Source organism: Argiope bruennichi, chromosome 4 (assembly GCF_947563725.1).
Source record: "Argiope bruennichi chromosome 4, qqArgBrue1.1, whole genome shotgun sequence".
In the NCBI taxonomy this organism is placed as follows: domain Eukaryota; kingdom Metazoa; phylum Arthropoda; class Arachnida; order Araneae; family Araneidae; genus Argiope; species Argiope bruennichi.
In genome coordinates, this window is record NC_079154.1 from 91,354,947 (window position 1) to 91,378,544 (window position 23,598).

Here is a 23,598-nt window from a genome sequence, read left to right on the forward strand (position 1 = left end):
CAAAACCTGCCGGGATCAAATATTCTTCCATTTGTGTAAAAGTTTGGTGTGAATGCTAATTGAGGTGTCTTTATTTTCGTTTGAGTATTACTCAAAATACGAGATCTGTTTCAAAATAAGTTTTGTGTAATTTTAAACAGGAATCAACCAAATGTAAGAGCAATGATATGATTTTTTCCCCAACACTGAAGTTCGTTTAAAAAAAGTAATATAGGTTATTTCTTTATTAAAATGCAATAATATTTGATTTTCTTTCGAAATGAAGAAACTGTCTTTTATCCTAAATTTGACTTTGCTTTGAAATTCGATTGAACCGCCTTGAAACAAATTTTGATTGAAATTTGAATTTACAAACTGATTTTTCCCATCGATAGTTTTTAATTTTGTTCGTTTTATACTATTTAATATTTTATCGTATTTCCTTTTTTAAGCTCATAAATTTAATTAAAAAAAGCAAGTCTGTTTTTGAAATTTGGTTTATATACTATTGTGATGAATATTTATATGCATACTGTAAATAAAGCATGTACTTTCAGAAAGGTTAATATATTATTGCACATAAGATTTATTACTATACACATTAGTAAAATAAAAGAACTATTCAGTATAATTTTAGTTTTATTATCACAGTTTTAAAAGGGAAAGCTCTTTTGTCTGTAGATATATTGTTTTTTTGTTTCAAATTATTGAAAGAATCAATTTTTTATGCCTTAAGAAAATTCATCAAAAGTTTAATAACTTCATAAAAATGTTCGAAATAATGCACCAATCATTAAGTGCACCAACAAAGATAATTTTCTTTTGCATTATTTGCCAGTCAAGTTACTTTATTCTCTCTATGTGGCACATTTGAATACTCGTGACAGCTAGAAAGATTCTTCGTGAAACGTGACTTTACTTAAAGTATCTTATCGCTTAATATTGCCAGTCCAACGTTGAATACGCGTGCTTCAAACGGTACTTGTCCTCGGCATTGAATTAAGCTTCAAGAATTATCTCTTTTTATCTTAATAGTCTATTGTATGGTTTTCAAAATGGAACAAATTGAATCTGAATCTTTGCAGATGTATTGTGATAATCTAGAAAACTCTTTTAAAAAAAATTGAATACTTCATAGAAGAGATTATGAATCAAATATTCTACTTTCGTTGTTCCGTGTGTAAAATTCGTAGAATTCCAAAGTTAGTCATTTTATTTTATTATGTCAATTTGTCAATCAGTATGTTAGCAAGATTAACATTTGATAAAGACCAAATACCAAGTGTGATCATTTAACGTATGAATATATTTTTAACTGAATGAAAAAAGTACACGGTACCTACATTGGTATAGCTGAAAAGATTTAAAAAAAATTCTTTTACTGATATAAGAATTATTTTTATACGATAATATTTACGAAAGGTTATCAACAGTGAAATGACAAAATGTTAAAATTATTTTGAATTCAATTTAAATTATCAGCAAAAGCTTACAAAGATGCACATTTCCATCTTCTAAAGTATGTGCCAGATTGATTGTTTTGTTTCCAATGTTTAAAGTTCTTGTGAATTCAGACACGCATTCGCTAATTTTTAATCACTACTATTAATAAAAGTGAATGCGTTTGCAATCTGTAGAGCAAGATCGTTGCAATCTGTAGTTGATCAAGAATTACTAAATTTACTGGACTATACTGGGCTAATAATAGATATACTGAGAATGTGCTGACTGACTTCGTCATACATTTTAGTAGTGAAATGATGATGAGTGTTTTGTATTTGTCATTAATTCCATAAGATGCAATTCAGTGCTTTATGATTCCGTTTATGAATGTTCATTCTATTTAAATCCTAATTCATTTTCTGTGTGTTGCTTTCTTTTGTATAGCTTAACCCATTTCTTTGTTTTCTGCTGCAATCAATAATTTCAATTAATCCGTTTTATCAAAAATTAAAAACAATTAGTTACAAATAACATAAATTAATATTATTTATAAGATGTGTGAAACACGTTGGTCAGAAAGTGGTAAGTAGCGCATAAAATGATGTAAAAAGAAAAGAGTGAAGTTGAATATATGTTATGTTTAATGCATATGCTAACATCATTTGATTTTTCTGTTAGTTTTTTTCTCTATAGTAGAAATTGTATTTTTGTGTGTGTGTGTGTGATTTCGAATCTCTCATTTTTGAGATTCTAAACAGGCATTCTGTTATGAAACCTAATAGGAATTATTAAGTAATCTCCCCCCCCCTCCCCTCCCTCTTCTTTACTGCTCTTTGAAATCATCTTCAAATAATTTGTTTTGTTATTTGATTTCGCCTTTTTTTTTTTTTTTTTAATCTTGCAGGAGTATTACAATGAAGAAACCTTTTGTAATAACAAGCCAGAACCTTTTTAATTGTCGCATGTGCAGTTGCCTTGCTATTTCACCAATCATTAATTCTTATGACTGTAAGATCCATCCAATTTATTCTCTGAAAATTAATGAATTGAGAATTTTCCCGAATGTTCCATTGTTTGTGTGATGGGAATCATATGTCTTTCCCAAGGCTTGACTTTCACCACGCGCGCGTGCTGAGGAAACTTTGACACTGCCCTAGTGGGATGCAGGCCAGGCTTATTTTAGGCTTCAACCTCGAACTTGTCTTTGACGCGTGTCTTATTGTTAATGATTCATTAGGATCAAGTAATTGTTTACTATCAAAGAAATTCCACATTTTTTATTAACATACAATAGTCTAGAAATGAATCCACCCCCCTTTTTCCAGACGGGAAAAAAAAAATTATGTAGAAGAAAAATATTCGTCTACTCGTGTTTGCTGACCTAACTAGGAAGACGGAAAATGTCAGTGACCTAGCCGATTCAATAGCAGTAGCTGGCGTCTGCCAACTTTACATTTTTCACTTCACGTGGTAGGGCACGTGAAGACCGGTTACACCTGCACTGAATCCCTTTTGCCTCGTTAGCACGCAATATCTCTGATATTTTCCAGAAAAGGTACAATTTTTGTAAAAGATAGCATAATTTTCAGTTCGCATGTATTAATTAAATATAAATCATTGTCAGTTGAATGTAAAATGATTATAAATTTTAAATGCAAAGTATTTTTCTCTATTATTTCTGTTTTGTAGCCTCTGATTTCTATTCAGTGACATTTGATAGACTTAAAATATTTAGTATGGCTATTTACTAGGTATAGACATTTTGTGATCTTTAATTAAAACTTTTCCATACGTCCCAGTTTTTTAAGATAGAAATTTTAATTTTGATAATCTTTACTACTAATAAAAATGAATGTTTCTGTGTATATGTTGGCACTCTACAGGCCAGATCGTTTGACCTAGAGCATTCAAAGTTGCCACATATGTAATTTGGAGGGTAAGAATTTCCACCTCTGAGCGATATTTAAAAACTTTTATTAACGTTTTAAGTAATACAAAAAATTAAGCAATGTATAATGTTTATCCTTGATAACGTCTGAAAATATTACAACACAAAAAGGATTTTTAAATCATCTCGAAATTAAATATTTATTATTTCAACAATATCAGTGTTTTTGCTTTGTTTTTTTTCCGATTTTTTTTAACCAGTTTTAAAAGAGTTTTAAAACAATATATTCCATTGTTGAAATTCAAATCGTTTTCATTGTTGCTACTATTTCTTCATCCTGACTTTTTTGCATTGTTGTTGATCAAGACATGAAGATTCGCTTTAATTTTTCCATGTTTGAACATTGCTGCTTTTTTTGCAAACATAATTGGATGTATAAAGATGAAGACCAAAAATTAGGAAAGTGAAAATTAGGAAAATTAGGAAAGCACAATGAACAAATCAGTGTAAATCTTCTAAATTGTATAAATTACCTCTCTGTGAAAATTCGAAGTTTAAAAATATTCCAAGTTAACAAGTTTATTATTTAATTTAATTTTTTTGCAACCATCAATTTCGGCTTACAAGAAATAAGAAAATAAAATAACAATACCTCAAAAAACATTAAATGAATCGGTTAGTTAAGTTCTTAAGCGCTATAATATCACGAGAATTAATTGCATTAGGATGGTTCATATACATAGTGAACAAATGTTAGCCTATTAAATTAATGCAGTTTTAAGTTCTGATACAGTTGATACTTAAAATCATTTCCTTAAAGAAGTCATGAATATTAAATTTTGCATAAGAGATTTTATTGAAAATAAACAAAATCAAAATTCTGGATGAAACAGCTGGTCGACAACGCTTGCTAATCACTTATATGTGTCACAATTTTATTTTTTAAAATTAAAACCCTTCCATATATTCTGTTAACAAACAGCATGCACAAAATAGATATGGCTCATTTTGCCAGAAGGATGGAAAATCGCTTTGAAAAAAGAATTGAATTCAATACATATATTTATTACAAAAAATCACGATCGTAGTTTCAGAAATGCATTAATTTATGATAACTATTGTTACACATTTATGAATAATAAATGAAGGGAAGAAAGAATAATTCCTTATTGTAGAAAACCTATGACATTAAAATTTTTCTAAATAAATATATGATATATGAAGACACGTCTAAATAGCTAAGTAGAAAAGAAAGGAAAATTTTTGAATTATTTGTGAACTCGTCTAATTTTCTATGTAATACAGAATATATAATATTCGCAAAAATATGAAATTAAAAGAATTTTCTTAAATATTTTTGAAATTCTAAATTTCGACGACTTTTGTGTTATGATGACAAAATTTCTGGTTATTTTGATTGAAAAATAAAGTTGGAGGGGGGGGGTCGATGAATTGAACTTAAAGAATTTCTTCAAAAGCGAAATTAAAAAGGAAATATAGAATTGGTATGTTTTAAAAAGTGCAGAGACTTGAAATTCTAAGATTTCATAATGACATAGAAAAACTTTTTGCGGTATGGATTTATAAGTATGAATATCATGAGATCTCGCCGACTCTTTTCTGCTTAATGTGTAACAACAATAATGTGCGTCGGATTATTATTGCTAGCATTTACAGTTAGTAGGAAAAAATTGCAACTGAGATTCATCGACAAACAGTTTTGAAAGCTGGATATTTGAAAATCTGTTTACACTTCTAGAAAATCGTGATATGGAAGCATTGATGCAATGAAGATTAATGAACTATGAAGCGTGGGACGGGTTATCGAACTACGAAACTAAAGATAAACACATTTCGCATAATAAGATAAATAATACCGTTCCACATTCACCACAGGTAATAGATACAACTTATTATTTTTGTCATCACCTGTCACAAAGTACATAATATAAACGATACAAAGAGAAATCGCTTACAGAAATCAAATTATTCTCGTATAAAATAAGTAAATACATTTTAAATAACAATCATCTACATTCATATAACTTGTGTAATCTCTGTAAATAAATAATTTTATTTTATAGTAAATTGTTTTTTGATTTTACAGTTTCAAGCATTTTTTTGAATTTTGGAGTGTATTAAAAGTGTTTTTTTTTTCCTTTTTCGAAGGCTTACGGAACAATGTTTATATCTGCACTAACCCACATTAATAATGAATTCAAAATTTCATATAAAAATTATATGTCATTCTAAAAATCTATATTTGTTCAGATTTTTTCATTTCATCTTAAGATTGGATTATGGTTGATGCATGTAAAAAAAAATTTGATCAATCTTTGAAAAACTAATCTGAAATTTTACATTGAAGTTGCTCGCTGTATTCATAAAATTGGGGGACATAAAGGTGCAAGATTATTGAGCGGGCAACTAAAAATTGATTTAAATATTCCAGAAAAGGAGACCTAGTTCTTAAAAACCACGCTAAGTAGGGGTAGGCCGGCAGCCTTGAATCATAAGAAGTTGATAAGAAACGTAGAGAAGAATCTAATTATTAACGTTCAGAAACTTGCTTGAATATGCCAAGGGCTCTATATACGTCCAGCATTACTTAAGTTGTGAAAAACTCATAAGAAATCTAGAGAGGCCTTTCTTGCATTACCTCATGACAAATAAATTGTTTAGTGAAAATTGATAAAATTATTCTGGAAAACTTAAGATTTCTATGTCTTCTATGAATAATGGCATGTAATAAGAAATGATCGTACCAATGAAGGCCAGGTAATCGGAAATAATAGTTAAATGTAGTCAAATAAATAAGCCATTTACAAAAATATGGATGACTTAAAAACAGTTTATCATCAGTATTTGATCGAATTTTGAGCAGGTAGCCTGTCTGTTTTGCACTCTATTCAGAACAGCTGTACAAGTATGAAATATCTTGATTGATGAATATATGAAAAGATCTCCTTTAGCAGAAGTAGCACAAGGGAGCTTGAAACAATCGGAAATTTTATCGCATCCACAATTATATCCGGTCCACTTCCAATCGAGGACATCATTTTTTCTGATAGTTACTTTCTGAATGTTTACTGTTTCAAAAAAGGGGGCTAAATCTTGTTCTGCATCCCAATCAACAAAATGACAACAAGAGCTAAGAATAGTAATAAGAGGGCAAAGAATCGTCATTCATTATGGACTACATTTTGTTTATAATGTTTTGTTCTTATTTTGCTATAAATATTGATTAAAAAAGACGACAAAGCTATAGATAGATTGATCCTATTGCATCAAAGAGAAAAAAGGCTAACATTTAGAAATATTTTTCTGAATGAATAACAAATTCTGGCATAATTTTATAGCTTTATAAAAGTTTAGAAGAGTATTTGTTTATATAAGATTTTCCCTTTCATTATCATTTTGCCCCTGGGGTTGGGAAGAGTGAGGAGGATATAATAAGAAAAAATATATTTGTCTTAGTGTTAAGAGGAAATGCTGTATGTGTAAAGGAGCAGGGCAAAGACTGCTGAAACTAATGTTTAGTTGCCAAATCTGGTGGCTTAGCTTTTAACGGTCCTGTCGTCATCTGAATCTTTATTTTACAATAGCACACCAACGTATTGATTTTTTAGCTGCTGATGATTCAACAAATATGTAAGTGCTGAATCTTCATGAAATCAAGACGAATCTGAATCATGTCATTCACGAGATGGATTCGTTTCTACTAGAGCTGAATGTTTTTGAATCATTGTTTTCGATAGAGATTTTGTTCATTTCTTGTTTAATAAAATTTTATTTTAACTGATTTATTTCTAACTAGCCGCCTTTGGCGACCAGCCGCTTCGCCAATCTTAATGTTCGTTAAAATTTTAATAATTAAATATTTTATGCAATTCCAACTTTAATAGATTCTTCAGCAAAATATTTTAAAACTTCAAATTTTGAAAGTCATATAATTCACTCATAATATTATAAAGGCCTTCAGTCATAACGTGATATGTATCTCTCTCATTTTCTGTTACCCCTCGTAGAATTTATGCTTTAAATTAAAGTGTAAAGGATTAATCTACAATTAATATAATAATATTTTTTACTGAAACAAAGCATTTTTTTTAATAATATGATTACTGATAATAGTCACTGAGCGTTTAAACTTTATGGGCACTAAAGAATATCTTTCTTAATTTATATAATATCTCAAGAATTTGTCAACAAAATTTTCTCAGATTCATCATGAACGGATCGATTCATTAACAATGTTTCATTTTAAATGCATCAAACACTAAGAAAATAAAATGAATCGTTTAAAATAATCGGTCGAAAACAGGTTTAAAAAAACTACTTAAAAAACGATGTACTTAAAACTATAAGCATATATCAAAAAATATATAACTAACATAAATACAATTTAATTACAAAAGCATGCAATTAGCCTAAAAATAATTTAAATCATTGAAAACAGGTTAAAAAAAAACTACTTAAAAAACGATGTACTTAAAACTATAAGCATATACAAAAAAATATATAACTAACATAAATACAATTTACTTACAAAAGCATACAACTAACCTAAAAGTAATTTAAATCGTCCGTTGTGAATGGTTGCCATGCCAACAATCAGAACACAGTGCGCATGCGTGAATTTTCTTCGCCTTTTACGGTAACGCAAATGCGTGAATTTTTCTACGCCAGTTGGGGTAACGCTATTCAGATTATACATTTTTAATTTCCTTTATTCTGTGATATTTTAATTCAAAAGTACTTCAGAATGAATCTGAAACATGGATTAATTAACAATGTTTAATTTTAAATGCATAAAACATTAAGAAAATAATCAGAATCGTTTGAAATAATCCGCCGAAAAATCTTAACCCTAGCCTCATTACTGTTGGGAGAAAAAAAGAACTAAAGCCTAAATCATTTGGCGTTGGGGAAAATGGAAGATTATTTTGGCGGAAAAGTTGGCGGTGGGGAAAATGGAAGATTTTTTTGGCGGGAAAGTTAGTTTTTAATTAATAATTAAAATTCTAATTAAAATTTCAAAAAAAGGGACCCCAGGTGCACATTCCCGACCTCTAAGGTATACATGTACCAAATTTGGTAGCTGTATGTCAAATGACCTGGCCTGTAGAGCGCCAACACACACACACACATTGAGCTTTATTATAAGTATATAGATTAGTAAGGATTTTGTAGAAATAATTTTACCGTTTGATTCTAGTCTCCTTTGTTCTTAAAAACAGCATATTCCAGTTTCAAAAATTTTTGAAACCATATAGGTGAAAGATTTAAATAATAATTTTCAAGGCTACAATTGCAAAAGACCTTGAAAAATTTGAATAACATTTTCCAAGGCTAAAGTTGCAACATAACTTGAAATGTTTTGACAAAATTTAACTATTGAATTTGCTTATTTTAAAAACAAAACAGACTTGTCGCCTACTAAAGTCTGGCAAGAATCTTAAAGGAATTCTTCTTTATATGACTTAAAACAACAACACGATTTTACAACAATTGGCAAAGTTTTTTATATTTTAGCCTTACAAAAAGCATTTCTTAGCTTAACTTGCAAACTGGTGTTTACTTCCTTCTTGAAATAACTTCTAGAAAATAACGCAGGTCAGTTATTTTCGTTCCATGTTCTACTTTGGAAATTGATTGTTTATTTCGAACGCAGGTTGTGTGTACAGGTAATGAATGCAGGTACACGTGAGAAAATTCTTTTTTAAAAAAGCATTTATTTTTCAATTAGAAATAGTCCTTGCCGCATAAATTTGGTTTTTCATTACAAATTTAAAATTTTAAACTAGCTCCAGTTACACTAAGTTAATTTTGTATTGTATTCTTTCAATATTGGATGTTTTTATGAAAAATTATGGCAGATTTGAATTAATTATATAAAATATTTTCTAGTTTTCTGTCTTCGTAATTTCATTCGTTAAATTAACTTTTCATTTGGAATCTACTCTGACATTGGAGATGAAAATTCGAACTGTTATTAAATGACGAATCATCTCCTCTCTCTGTAAAATATCGGATTATTCCAACATGAATTTTTCCATCATCTATAAATTTAATATCGACTGTTGGAATTCTCAATATTCGGGTCTGAATTCCTTCCTATAAGAACTACATATATTTCAACAACTGTACATTGTTTCCAGTAATCGTGCCTCATTTTTTCATTTTTAGTGCATTAAAATGGTAACTCAAATTCTTCAGCATTTCTCTTTCACTTCGTATTTTGATCAAGTATTTATTCATTCATTTAATTTTCTTTTTCCAAATAATTCTTTTTAAAAAAAAGTCTGAGTTACTAGTTATTTGAGCTAACTCATGTTCGAAAACTCTTCACTGCTCTAATTTGTACTTGAAAAATGTTGTTGCGATTGGTTATAAACGAGGATCGAACTCGCAACCTTATGGTTCGTAGCCGAGTAACATGACCACAAGACAAAAGAAATTTTTCTTGTCTCGTAGTTGTTATCTGGCTTATAAAGCGTCACCACAATGTTTCATTTCTCGATCTGTATACTGCTCTAGAAAACAGTTTTACTGATGATACGACCATTGATGGAACTGGCTCTCATTGATGCCTTTTCTTCACGCTTCATATCGACTCCGCTCCATCCCCACCCGAAGGCATCCTTGGGCTTCATTTAAAAAAAAAAAAAAAAAAAAAAAAACTCAATAAATATTTTATGCATTGTCAGGTTTTATTATTTCCCAGAACATTCATTTTAGCAATGTGGAATAAATGATTTAAATCTAAAATAAACTGAGCGTTCATGTTCCTTATGTGTGTCTGACCTTCGGTGGGCATTTCTTTCTTTCTTTCTTTCTTCTTTTTATAATAAAAGATGGTACTAATAAGAAAATATCTTCATATTTTTTTTTTTCGATACAAGAAAGTGTCGCTGTTGTTGGAATCTTTGTTCCCCCCCCCACTCGAAAAAAGATGAAGCATTTCTGCAAAAATAAAGCATCACTCCAAATAAATTAATATTTCAATCATAACTTCTCAAATTAGGGGTTATAATTGAAGTCATAGTTAATTCGAAGAGCGACTGGATGAACAAGTCGCTGCCTGCACTTACAGGTTTCTAACTTATAATAAGTGAGGCACCTGATCCAACTTGTGATTTGTACAAATGAGGTTTGTAATTTTTTATTGGAAGAAAAATTGAAATTATGTCGAATGAAATTTATGCACGAAAAAATAACGTTTATATATATATATATATATATATATATATATATATATAATATGTGTGTGTGTGTGTTTGTTTGTTATATTATATTAGTTATATTAACGTCCCGTTTAAAAGCAACATTAGGGCTATTTTGGGACGGACTTCGTAACTTTTTATCCGTGTTTTTTTTTTTAATGGATCTTTTTCTTATTACTTTATTTCAAAGTTGGAAAAAAAAATACTTTTTTAATAAATCTTATTCAATTAAAAATTTACAAATACTTTTAATCAATGTTTTTAATTTTTTAAATCTAAAATAAATATTTATTACCGAAATACATAATAATAAAATTAAAATTTTAAAAGAAAAAAATTATAAATACAGATACATTTAAAAAAATAAATTGATTAACGATTTACAGATAGTTTTAATTAATATGCTACTTATTTTTATGCAAGGATAAATGTTTATGATTTTAATACTTAAATTGTAATTTAATATTTAAAAAAAGAGTAATAAATATAATATAAATGATGATAATTTTTAATTATAAATACTCGCATCATAAAAAACATATTTGATATTTCTAAAAAATTATCATATATACATTTATTTTTGATTATATACAAAAACCAGAATGGTAACTATAGTAAAAATATTGGAAACAAAATATATAACATCTTGCACAACTGATAAATGATGATTGTCCACAAGAGCAAGGTTTCTTTAAGAGATCTATGGGAAAACAAACTTCATTTACATATCTCTTTCATCAGAGAGTTGGGCAGCGTACCATGCATACCTTATCATCTTATTAAAAAATTGGTGATGGCAATTGATAGTGTTTGATTGATTGAATTTTTATACAATCTTCGCGAGAATTTATTTCTTGATCATGTTCGTCTAAATAAGAATTTTGTATACGCTTAATACGTTTTGAACCATCTGCCTACGCATTCAATAAATTAACATCTGCTTTCTACTGTTTTTTTTTATTTTTTTTTTTTTTTTATTACTGCAGTTGGGGATGTTTGCTTACATATTTAACAAATATCAGCTTCTCCCTTCAATTTTTAACATAAATGCAGCTTCTTTGAGTTAGAATTGATAATTTGTTATTAAAATCCAAGAATTTGAAAATTAATTGTTTGAAAATGATGCAAGCAAGTTAAATTATCTGTAGCCATTAATGTTATGTTTTTATTTATTTTTCCTCTAAACATTAAATTATAATTTAAGTATTAAAAGAATAAACATTTATCCTAGCATAAAAATAAGTAGCATATTAATTAAAACTATCTGTAAATTGTTAATTATATTTAAATATATTTTTTTAAAGTGCATCTGTATTTATAATTTTTTTTCTGTTAAAATTTTAATTTTATTATTATGTATTTTAATAATAAATATTTATTTTGGATTAAAAAATATAAAAACATATTAATTAAAAGTATTTGCCAATTTTTAATTGAATAAGAATGATTGATAAAGAAAAATTTCCAGCCCGACTCGAACCCTGACCTTCCGCATACGAGACGGTTACCTAGATAACCATGCCATTGGAATCATTCGGAGGGGAGTCAAATTATCCAAAGCTTTACCAAAAGTTTGAGGACCATTTTCTCGAAATTGACTGGCCATTGCGTTTTAATATTTTCATAAATAAACATTCCAAATGTATAATATCATTATACTAAATCTCATCCAGATCTCTGATTTCAACCCCATGCCCTCTCCCCTTGTAAGACTTGATTAAAATTTTTGAGGCTCTGGATCGACACTCGACCATTTGGATGCTCCATTTATTCTTTCCTCCACCCAATACTCGTTTTTGCTCTCTTAATTTGTTTTCCCTCTTCCTCTTTTATCCTTTTATTATTCTATGGTTTTGATTTCATTTATATATTGTTGTTATATTATTCATTTATATATTTAGTTTATTACATAATTTTTTTTTGTTTGAAATCACTTGTTGAAAAAGATTATGCCGATTATTTTCTAAACTGCATGTCAAATTATTACAATTTAAAAATTCTGAACAACACAGGGACATGTTTTTTTGCATTTCTGTTGTGGTTCAGTTGTATTTATTTTACTGGCTTTCAGTTGTAGGCTTTTTTTTCTTTTCTTTTCAACATTGCTTGTTTCTGAATTTAGGAGCCATCTCTATACATAGTATATGAGCGAAGAGATTCATTTGTGAAATAAAAATAATCTGAAAGATTTTATTGTAGATGATATAAATTCCATTGTAGATGATATTCCAAAATAAATTTTTATTGTTGAATATTCATTCATATCTTTAAAGAAAGATAAATGACTATAAATTAATGCAGTCTTAGATGCTATTATAGATTATCCAATCTATTATCTTTACGGAAAATGGCATGCACGAAATCGTTGAAAGAGAATGGAAGCAGCTGATATGAGTCACAGATTTTATGTGACCTATATTTTTTTTGAGATGCCACTCCCTCAAATTTTGCTAAGATCAGCTGATTTATGAAGATTCTCGATATTACTCATACTGTCAAACTGATGCCAGGTAGTAAAAGTTTAGGTAATTAGATTTTGAGAAGCGGGGAAAAAAAACTGCAAGCTCATACAACTCATTAAATAAAGTTATAAGTGCTTGAGTTGAAGTAAAAATAAGTTTATTTTTAGAAAGTAGTGTAGGAAAGTCCATTTTGTAGACACTTATTAATTAAATTATTACATAAACGCAACAAAATTTGAAGTGTGGAGACATTTTGAAAGAAGTGCAGTCGCAGTGATCCAGGAATCAATTTATTATAGTATTCATACATATTTTTTTAATTGAAGAGTATTTTAAGTGCATTCCTCTGTTTGTCATTTGAGAGAAAACCTCATGCAAATTTCAGCAATGAAAGTTCATAACAGAAAAGAACGCGAAAGTGTGTGTTCTAGACTTTTATTATCTTAAAACGAGAATTTTTTCAAAAAAAAAAAAAAAAAAAAAAAAAAAAAAGACCAGTAGGAATTATTTTTAGATTCCGAGGTCACGAAAGGATATATGTGTCCTGGCAGTTTCTATAATATTAAAGCTCAAAAGTATTTAAGATTTTATGAATTTAATTATAAATAATATACATTACCATCGAAAAAGAATTATGAATGCAAAAAAAAAAAAAAAAAAAAAAAAAAACATAATATACACAAATAAAATTATTTATTTCACGTTTATATTTGTGTTTTTGAAACATTCATATACATTATTCTATTCTTCATTCCTATGCAATATTCATAATATTCTTAAAAACATTATGTATTTTTTCCCTTATTTCCAATTATTATTTTTTTAGAAGAGATTTTTCTCTTTATTTATGTATGTATTATTATGTACTTTTAGTTTCTTAAATTGACGTTTGAAATGCACACTTGGATTTAATATCGCCTTATTCTTGTGAAATCTTGGTACTATTTAATCGCTAATTTTGCATGAAAAGCACTTGCTGAGTTAATGATTCTGTCATTGCAATTTTTGAATTTTATGTTTATTTCATATTGCTTTTAAGTGTAAGATACTGATAACTTTTTAATATAATGAAATGATTTGGAAAAATTATAGAATAATAATAAAATAATTATATAAAATGATAGAATGGTAAAAAAAAAAGTAGAATGATTCTTTCGCTAGTATTAAATGTAGCGGCCCATTATGAAGGTGATTATAAAATAAATGCTCATACTCATTCTTTTAAATGTAAATTCAGATATATCATAAATACACAATATGATTAATTTGCATTGGGACATACGGCAGGGATATTTTTTTCGAGGCAAAATTTTAATACATATTTCATTCTTTAAATGTAAAGTGTTCTTTGAAAAATTTTCTCCTGGGTGGTATGAAGTAGAATTTGGTAAAAATGAACCTTCATATCGCTTCTGCTATCCTACTATCTATGACCTTAATAAGTAAAACTCTTAGTTCCTAGATGGTCTGCAATATTTTTTTTTTTTTTTTTTTTTTTTTTTGCCCAAAATTTTGAAAAGCTTGCTTAAAATTTTGAAAGACTTTTTTTTTTTTTTAAAGCGATTTAAAATGAATGTTATACAAGAATTCTTTACGAATTGTTCCTATCTTCCCCTGAAAAGTATGCCTGATAGTAAAGATAAGAATACTAGCTTTTCATTCGCGAATCATTTTTCTGGAATGCTGTCCGTCTGGGGTAAATGTCATTGCACATAACATTTTTTTCCCCCTCCCGTCTGTCTGTCTCTTCCGTTGTAGTTGCTTAACACACGTGCCGATGACGCTTTGTGGTATTCTCATTAGAAAATCAATGAAGACTCATATATTTTTCACGAACAAGAGATAAAAATGCGCTTAGGTATTGTCTGCGACCGCCACTTCATTATCTTATTCACGAATCATTACTTTTTGTGGTTTTCTTCCGTAGAAGTGCCTTATTAAAATATGTTTCTGTGAAGATATTTCTAAACACGCAAAAAGAATTTCTATATTTCCATCCTTCTCTTGGAAATTAATTGTGTCTTTCTAATTTTTAAGTTTGCGTCTATCTTAAAAAGTAGACTGATCGCTACTCTTCCCCAAATTATGTACATTCATTTTTTGGGGGGGGGGGAAACGAAGAGAAATAGAGATTCGCTATCTGTTCTTGCAGTGCTACAGAAATGATAAACTGCAGAGATCTGTGAATAATAAAATTCTGATTGATACTAAATGAACTCATCTAAACAAAATTAGTCTTTTGATAGGACTTCATAGTTTCGAAGATTATAAATAGAAAAAATATATTTATTATTTCTTTTAGGAACAGTTTTCTTTAGTAATCGCTCTCAGATATCAACTCGATAATAATCTAGCATTAATTATCACAATTGAAGAGATGCGGGAATGCTAATTACATATGTGAGTAATTTCAGATTTTAGGGCCTTTAAGAATTTTTAATAAAAAAAAAATATCTGTGTTCTTTGTATTACAGAGGAGGAGATACATTTTTTTACTTCAAAAACAGTTCTTTATTTCACATTAGCAAAGTAGTATTAAAAAGAAATGAAGATTAAAACATTTAAGAAAATATCTATGCTTATTTTGGTTAATAGCGCCGAGATCATCTCTAGTTGAAAAATCTCTTTATGAAAAGGGTGCAGTAATTATTTTATCTATAAAAGAAATGTTGGCATGAAACTACTGGTAAAAAATATGTTCTTAATGACGGTGTCCTTTGCAATAAAATAAATTTTGAAAGGAGTTTAAATAGACAGTTTTGATTTAGTAACTATTTTACTGAGTACCAAACATATTGATATTTAAGATATATTAAATCGCAATTTAATTTAGGAATAATCTCATGTCATTAACTGCGATTTTCACAATTGAGTTTGAAAGTGAGTTATGAAAACCATTTGTTAAAGACATTGATTTAATTCTTGAAACCTTAACAGTATGTTAAAATCATAATTATACGTAATTCGATAGCCCAGTTTTATGTGCCACTGAATTTCTTTTCTAGCTTCGTGTCATTTGATGCGATTTGCATTCGTAACGTTCATATTTAATTTTGCATCAATTTTAGGCAAATAAATTAATATTTAAATATAATCTGGATATCTTGAAACCTTTCTTCATGCATTTCTTTCTTCGTCAATATTTACATGATTTTGACTTACAAATTTTTTAATGAGGATTTTGAATTATCTATGTTTTTCAAAATATATAAATTAAATAAAGCAATTTTCTTTTACTCTTCAATTTTGGCGCATTGTAATACACATTTAGAAAACTGTTCTTTTCTTAAACAGTTGCATGATGGAGAGGGAGCGGAGGCTGGAGTAGGAAGTTAGAGAATACAAATGCATTTTTTTAATCAAATTTAAGAGGCATCGTAGAGGTAACATGATTGTGTCGTGTATGAAAGGATATGATAAGGAAGTTAAACGACCCTATTCTCCGGATGATAATTTATTCTTTTAACGTCTCTGATATAGGTAAAAAAACTTAAATTTATTTCCTCCCTGAATTTTTTACAGTAATGGTAAACCTGTAATATATAAAAACTTTTCTATAACGCCGCCTTTCGTTTATTCGGGAATTTGTTTATTAGTTTTGAATGAATTTTGTGTCTTGCTATTGCTGCCATTTTTTTTCTTTCTTTTTTTATAATTATGTTGCATATATTCATCTTTCTCCTGAGATGCGTTATTTTTAATATTTTTATATTTTTTCCAAGCACAGCAAATTTCATGTGTCTGATTATTTTTTTTAATATTTAAATATTTTTAATTTTATTTTAGTGGCGGAATGAGCAACTTTTTGTACTATTGCTCCCTGCCCGAAACTCACACTCCACTTGTTGGAGAACCGCATCAAGTTCTGATGAGAATGTATGGTCAAATACACGAAGGTGTTGAAGCTAAAGTTACAGAGAGTGTTATTTTCATGATGTTGTCTGAAAGAAAACTTGGTCCTAAACTCTACGGAATATTTCCTGGTGGCCGACTAGAAGAATACATTCCAGTAAGTAATGAAAGTACTAAAAGAAAAGGGCATCTCTTTAATGAAATGATTATATAATGATACCATATTTTTCAGTAATGAAATGACTGAAAATCTCATTTATTGACATTATTTGAACTGTTATTAATGGTGATATCAAGGCCAACATTTGCTGTATTTTGGAGATATCAAACATGTCAAACATCTTATTATTGTAATAAATTCACTGGAATTAGACTCTAAATAGACAATCTTTTTCCCTTGGTACTTTGGATCTGATTGATCGGATTATATATATATTTTTATTTTTATGGTTTAATTTAAAATTCAGATCAATAATATTTTTTTAAATTTAATTTTTGCTTTGGAACAGTTTACTGAATTAAAAATGAATTTTAAAAACTTTCTTATAATTGTTAAATATGCTTATATTTCTTTGTTTTAGGCTCGTGCAATGACCTGTGATGAATTAAAATCTCCTGAAATGTCAGCTACTATTGCTAGGAAGCTAGCCAAAGTGCACACACTTAATGTTCCGATTAATAAAGAGCCTAAATGGCTCTTTGACAAAATGGAAAAGTAAGTGTCCGTTTTTGAAACTTTATATATATTGTTATATTTTTCAGAACAAGATAAATATCCAGGATTTTTGCTATACATTTACATGTAAACAATTGCAATTGCTAATAACTATTAATTAATTTTAAAAAAATGTTTCTCATTCATTTTTTTTTTTTTTTTTTGCCAATACAGGATTTTTTTATACAATTTTTTATAAATGTCATAAATACTTTCTGTAATGTCTGACTTTTTTTTCCATATTTATTTATTTGCAATTAAGATAAATATGCTGTTCATTCAGTGTTTTTTTTTTTTTTTTTTTTTTTTTGACATGGAAATGACAAAAAGAATTATTTCGCTTGTTATTTCATCTTTTGTTGACATCTGCATTCCGCTTTTTTTTTTTTTTTTTTTTTTTTTTTTTTTTAATCAAGAAATTTTTGGTTGCACTGTTATCTTATGTTTCATAAGATTTTCTAAGACTTTTCGATTAAATTAACACAACACAAATTATATTAAATTTTTATTTAAAATGGTAATTTTACTGTTTATTAAAGAAACAGGTAATGTTGAACATTAGTAAATAATTTTACTTAATATTTGTTTAAATTACAATTTTTTATAAAAAAAACAGGTACTATATAACAATTAATGAATTTAAATTTTATTTATTTGACTAAATATGAAGAAAATGAAAGAAACCATTGTTTATTAAAAATTCTTAATGGTGGCATGTAACAATATAATTTCTATACTTTTTTTCCATCTCTTTTTAATAATATAAGTTAAGAGAATGATGCTGTTTCTTGTATTTATTTGGTATTTGATGTTCCTTCTGAGGGGACATATGGTATAAAAAATTTATTTTGAATGCAATTTATTAAACCTTTGCATGTGATCCTAATGACTAACTTCTGTCTTGCTGTGTTTGCTCATACATCCTATAATCTCTTATTCTGTATCTTATTTGTTTACTTTAAAAATATTACTGTATTTAATAAATATTTTATCTGTAAAAAAGAACAATTCCAATTTTTTCTTTACCTTTCTTCATTAAAAATGTTTTTTGTAGAATTAAAATATTAATTGTAAATAAATGAATGTAGCATGAAATTACAATCACTGCTGGTGTTGGATTTCCTTTCTTCCCACCCTTCTTTCATTCTTATAATTTTGAGTTGTGCTTTATTTGCTTGAACATAATATAGGTATGAAAAGGATGTTTCACAATTAGGGCTTAATATTTTAAAATTATCTTTATTAAAATAATCTACCATTGAACTCTTTTCCCATAAAAAGTAACTTTCAAATCAATAAATATTTTTGTTTAACTATAGAAATTAAACGATCCAAGAATATTAAAATTTGCTTTAAACTATGGAAGATTTAAAGATATTTCAATGGTTTTAAATTGATTTGCTTATAAATATGTGTCTCTTCTGTATTAACTGCTAATTGCAGATGAGATGTCTTGACTGCAAGCAGAAATCTGCCCAATGTCGTAAAATAACACAACGAGGACCGTTTTCGAGGAGCATCAAGTTGGTTTTGTTCATTTTGATTATCTAATACTTTTGTATCAGAGGAGAAAACACTTATTTTTCTAACAATATCATAGTAATTTGTAGAAATTTAAGAAAATACGTTTTAGTTTGTATTTTTTTTTCAAGTTTATGTTTGAATCAATATATTTTAAGTATCTAAATTTTTATACATTCTTTTAAAAGTTTAAAAAATTTTTTTTTGTTTCACTTCAAACATTTTTTTTTTTTTTTTTTTTTTGCATTATTTGTAAGATACATTGTTAAATTTCATAATATGATGTGAATTTACTGTAGTAACTTTTTATATTTGATGGAAAAAAAAATCGTTTTTTAAAAAGTTTATTTTAAATCTGATAAAAAATTTTTGGAATTTTTTTAAATGTTTGATTTATTTTGAAGGAATACTTTTATTTATGGTTTTTTGCTTGCAGTTATAAAGGGAAAATATTAAAAATTTTTTACTACATATCTAAAATAAGAACAAAATAAATAAATAGACAAAAGTATTCACTTTTTAAATATTAAGTTATTTTAGTTATCTGTTGTAATTATTAAAGTCATATTTGGTGTACAATGTAATTTAAGTATTTTTACTTATCTAGAGTTAATCAGAAATTAGATTAATTTTTGAAGTTAAATTTCTAAAATTTGATAGCTTTCTAAATTCAGTTTTATTTCTAGTTGCATGTTTGAATTCCAGGAATTATTGATCAAATAACAATAAATTATTTTAACTAGTTATTTAGTAGTTATTTTAAACTAGGAATAAATAGAAGCCATTTAAGAATATTGTTATTTGATTCCCATGTTTTAAAATGAGTTTCTTTCTAGACATGTGAAAGAATTTCTCGCATGAATGTTATTTACGCAGAGTTGGCATTCCTGCTATTCATCCCTGATCCCACATTTTCGAATTATTTGTACTTAAAAATGTGAAGAGGTGATAAGACAAATAATTTGATTGAGTGGTAATAATTGCATAAATGTATTCACTTTCACTTTCTTTGTAAATATCATAATTTTGATTATGTGTCTTTACTGGGTCTATTTTTTGTAATTTATAAATTCAAAGATTAACATTTTAAATTTGAATTTGTAAGTGTACACTGATGTTCAAACATAGTTCATTTCTTAAAGATTTTATGTTGTCAATTTAATTTTCATAAGATTATATTTTTGCTTTGCAAACATAATATAAATATGCTATATTGATTCATAACAAACAGTTCTAATTGGAAACCCTTATGTAGCAAGTAAAAAAATGCATAAGAGCTGAAATTAAAATTTTATTTCAATCCTTAATTTGAATGAATTATTACACCAAATGAAATATTAAGGGAATTGAGATAAGTACGAGCTAATCTTTTTGTCAGTGGGTTTGTGTTAAATGTTTCCAAAAGTGTGTTCTATTTATTGCATATTCTAAAATGTTTTGTGTCTAATTTTATGATTTATTTGAAATCAATTCACTGAAACATTTTTTTAAAGAAGAGATTCATTGAAAAGTAAGAGAATTAATAAAAAAATATATATATTTAAAAAAAATAAACATAAAATGTATTGAAAATTGGTATTTTTATAGTATTGGACTGTGATTGAACATCAGATTAAAAATTCAAATATATTTTGTTTAAAATTTTATTATGAATTTTTTGCCCCTGGGAGCATGTTTTTTTCTTCTTCCTTAAACAGATAACGAATAAAACATCAAATTATATAAAACTGAAAAACTTTACCATTTTCATTGTTAATGCAACTATCACAAATATATTAAACCCATTGGAGCACTATATTTAAAAGCATTACTTTTTTTTAAATATCATAACCAAATAGCATTTTTCTTTGCATAGCTGTGATTTGAGTTGAATATGATTAAGTGTCTTTAATGCATGGATCAATTTCAAATCAAAGATCTGTCCTTTGCCTCTGTTTATTCTCTCACACATAAATGATACGAAATATACAGAAAGAATAATTATCCTATATCTTAAAATATATGGGTATGAATTGGATTATAAACTGTATTATGCCAGGAAGTGGCTTCAGTTTTTATAGGACAAAAAGAAACTTTGGATTGGTGATGACAGCTTTATTTTTCTACTTTTCCCTTCATTTTGAAGTCACATCTCTGGATGTAAAAAATACTGTTCTTGCTCAAAATTTAAATTATTCTTTAAACAAGGTATATATTTGTGTGTTAGCCTGCTCCTTTTTCTGATGAATGTCTCAATCTTGTATAAGATGTGCAAAATTATATTTCAACATTTGTATTGCTCTGATCATTTGCATCTTTGATATTGTTAATAATATGATTACCTTGCTAACTGTAGATAAAAAAATAATTTTTTTTAGATATGACTTTTTTTTTATTGTTTATATTAAAGAGTTGCAATTTGAAAATAAAATATCATGACAAACCAAGAAAATCTTTACAAAGAAAGGGCATGCTTAAAAAAAGAAAAAAGAAAGAGAGAAAGAAAGAAAACAACACAGTGACCTCCTTAGATTTCCTCTTCCTTATATTTTGATAAATTCATGTTGTAAATGAACTTGTGTATAAAATTTTAACTATAAAACAATATTTATTCTTTTCTTATACACCATAACGCTAAAATATTAGCAAATTAAATAAACGATCTTTTTGATTTGACAAATTTAAAATAAGAGTTTGAATTTCTTAAGATTATTTGTTCCTGAGGGTTAACAAAATATAGTTCAAATTGGCAGGAATGATTTATTTTATTTTTGAATATCAAATATTCATGCCAGAATCAAGAAAAAGTTTGAAACATAAATATTAAAACAATATTTCTTTCAGTTGAAATTTGATTGGGGATCACTGATTGTTAAAATATTGATTTAGGATTTGATGTATTATTTATTTTACTTAGAAAATTCTTTGCTTAGATTTTAACTAGTGGTATAACTTTTTTTCTCTTAGAGAAGTGATTTAGTGCTTTGGTATTTTTTGAGTTATTGTTGTTTTACATTAATTTAAGTAATGAATTTAACTGTATTCTTCATTTTTTGGGAATCGAGGGAAGAGAAGTTATATTATTCAAATAAATTTCAAAATATTTTCTTGATAATTTGCTGCAAATTAATCAGCTTTTAAAAATGTCAACTGAGAAAATTCTTTTGATATTTTATGTCTAGTGAAATGTTTATTTATTTATATTATGATGTTTAAATAAATGTTCAGTCATTAAATGTTTCCCAGTTACTTAAGATAGTTAAGATGAATGGTATTTTTTGTAGAAATAATCTAAATTATACATGCAACTTTTCCATTTATTTTCATCTAAGTTTTATTTTAAGCATTCAGTAATTATTATTTTTTTTTTATATCTGCTTCAAAGAAATTGAAATTTTTAAAAAGTTATTTTAAAGTAATTTTATAGAGTTTAAATTTATTTAGTTTTACTTATAGTCAGAGTAAGGATGTATAGTGTGCAAATAATTTTATGGAATATTGCATCTTTCCTTTATAGTGCTTTTCTGCACATTTTTAACATAAATTTTCTTATCTGAACATTTTTTTTGAAAGTGTCTTTCAATTGAATGAATTTTTTCTTCCTTCTTTTTTGAATTTTTGTAATTCTTAAGTGCTAAGAATTAAAAATTTATATTTTATTTAAGCATTTTTTAAATTGAATAGAATTTATACTTTATAAAAATTAGTTTTATTTCTTAGAACTTTTAACATTGTATGAAGAATATGAAGCAATTTATTGTGTATAAACTTGGGAGTGATTCAAATAAATGGGCTTTTTAAACAAACTTGATTTTTTATGCTCTGCAAATAATAATTTGCTTTCAGTTATATTAGTTTTAATACACACACACATGCTCATATATAAGATTTTAAGAGTGCCCAAGAAATTAATTTTGAACAGATTAATTCTACAATGTATTAACACTGATTCATTTTTAACTGTTTTTTTTATGCATTAAATAGATGTATGGAAATTTTATTGTAAAGAATAGATTATGGATTTTTTTTAACATGTAGACTTTACATTCTTAGATTTTACATTTTTTTTAGTAAAATGCTATACTATTAAGTTATGAAAAATGTATATATGTGTCACTTTCTATCTTTAAGCTCTGCTATCCATTAATTCTGATTTTTTTTTGTATGATCAGATACTGTATTATATGCTTCCTTAATAGTATCTATTCTGTACCTAAACTTTTCTTTCTTTCTAATTTTATCGTAAAAAGAAGGAAATTTGCATATGCATTTTACTTAGTTCCTCAGTTATTTCATTGCACTAATTTGCTCTCACTTTTTTTAAACGTGATATTAACATGCATTTCATATTCAAGAAAATTGCATTTACATTCATATCTCTTTGCATGAAATGCTTTCACTCAAATATTATTCTAAAATAATTGCTTTGTATTTAAAATATGGTTGCATACATATTTAATTATTTCTTAAATTATCACCAATTTTTTTACCCCAATTTTTTAATTTTGTGCAGTTTTTTTCAAGTAAGATCGA

The 23,598-nt window shown here is 27.1% G+C and overlaps 1 protein-coding gene across 4 annotated transcripts in view; it reads left to right on the forward strand.

Moving 5' to 3' along the window:
• Window positions 1–23,598, forward strand: part of LOC129965474 (choline kinase alpha-like) — a 97,410-nt gene that overhangs the window by 58,045 nt on the left and 15,767 nt on the right. For all 4 annotated transcript variants that reach the window (XM_056079372.1, XM_056079373.1, XM_056079370.1 and 1 more), the window contains exons 3-4: window positions 16,785–17,007; window positions 17,432–17,565. In XM_056079372.1, coding sequence (XP_055935347.1) covers window positions 16,785–17,007; window positions 17,432–17,565 — 357 coding nt within the window. The remainder of the gene's footprint in view (window positions 1–16,784; window positions 17,008–17,431; window positions 17,566–23,598) is intronic.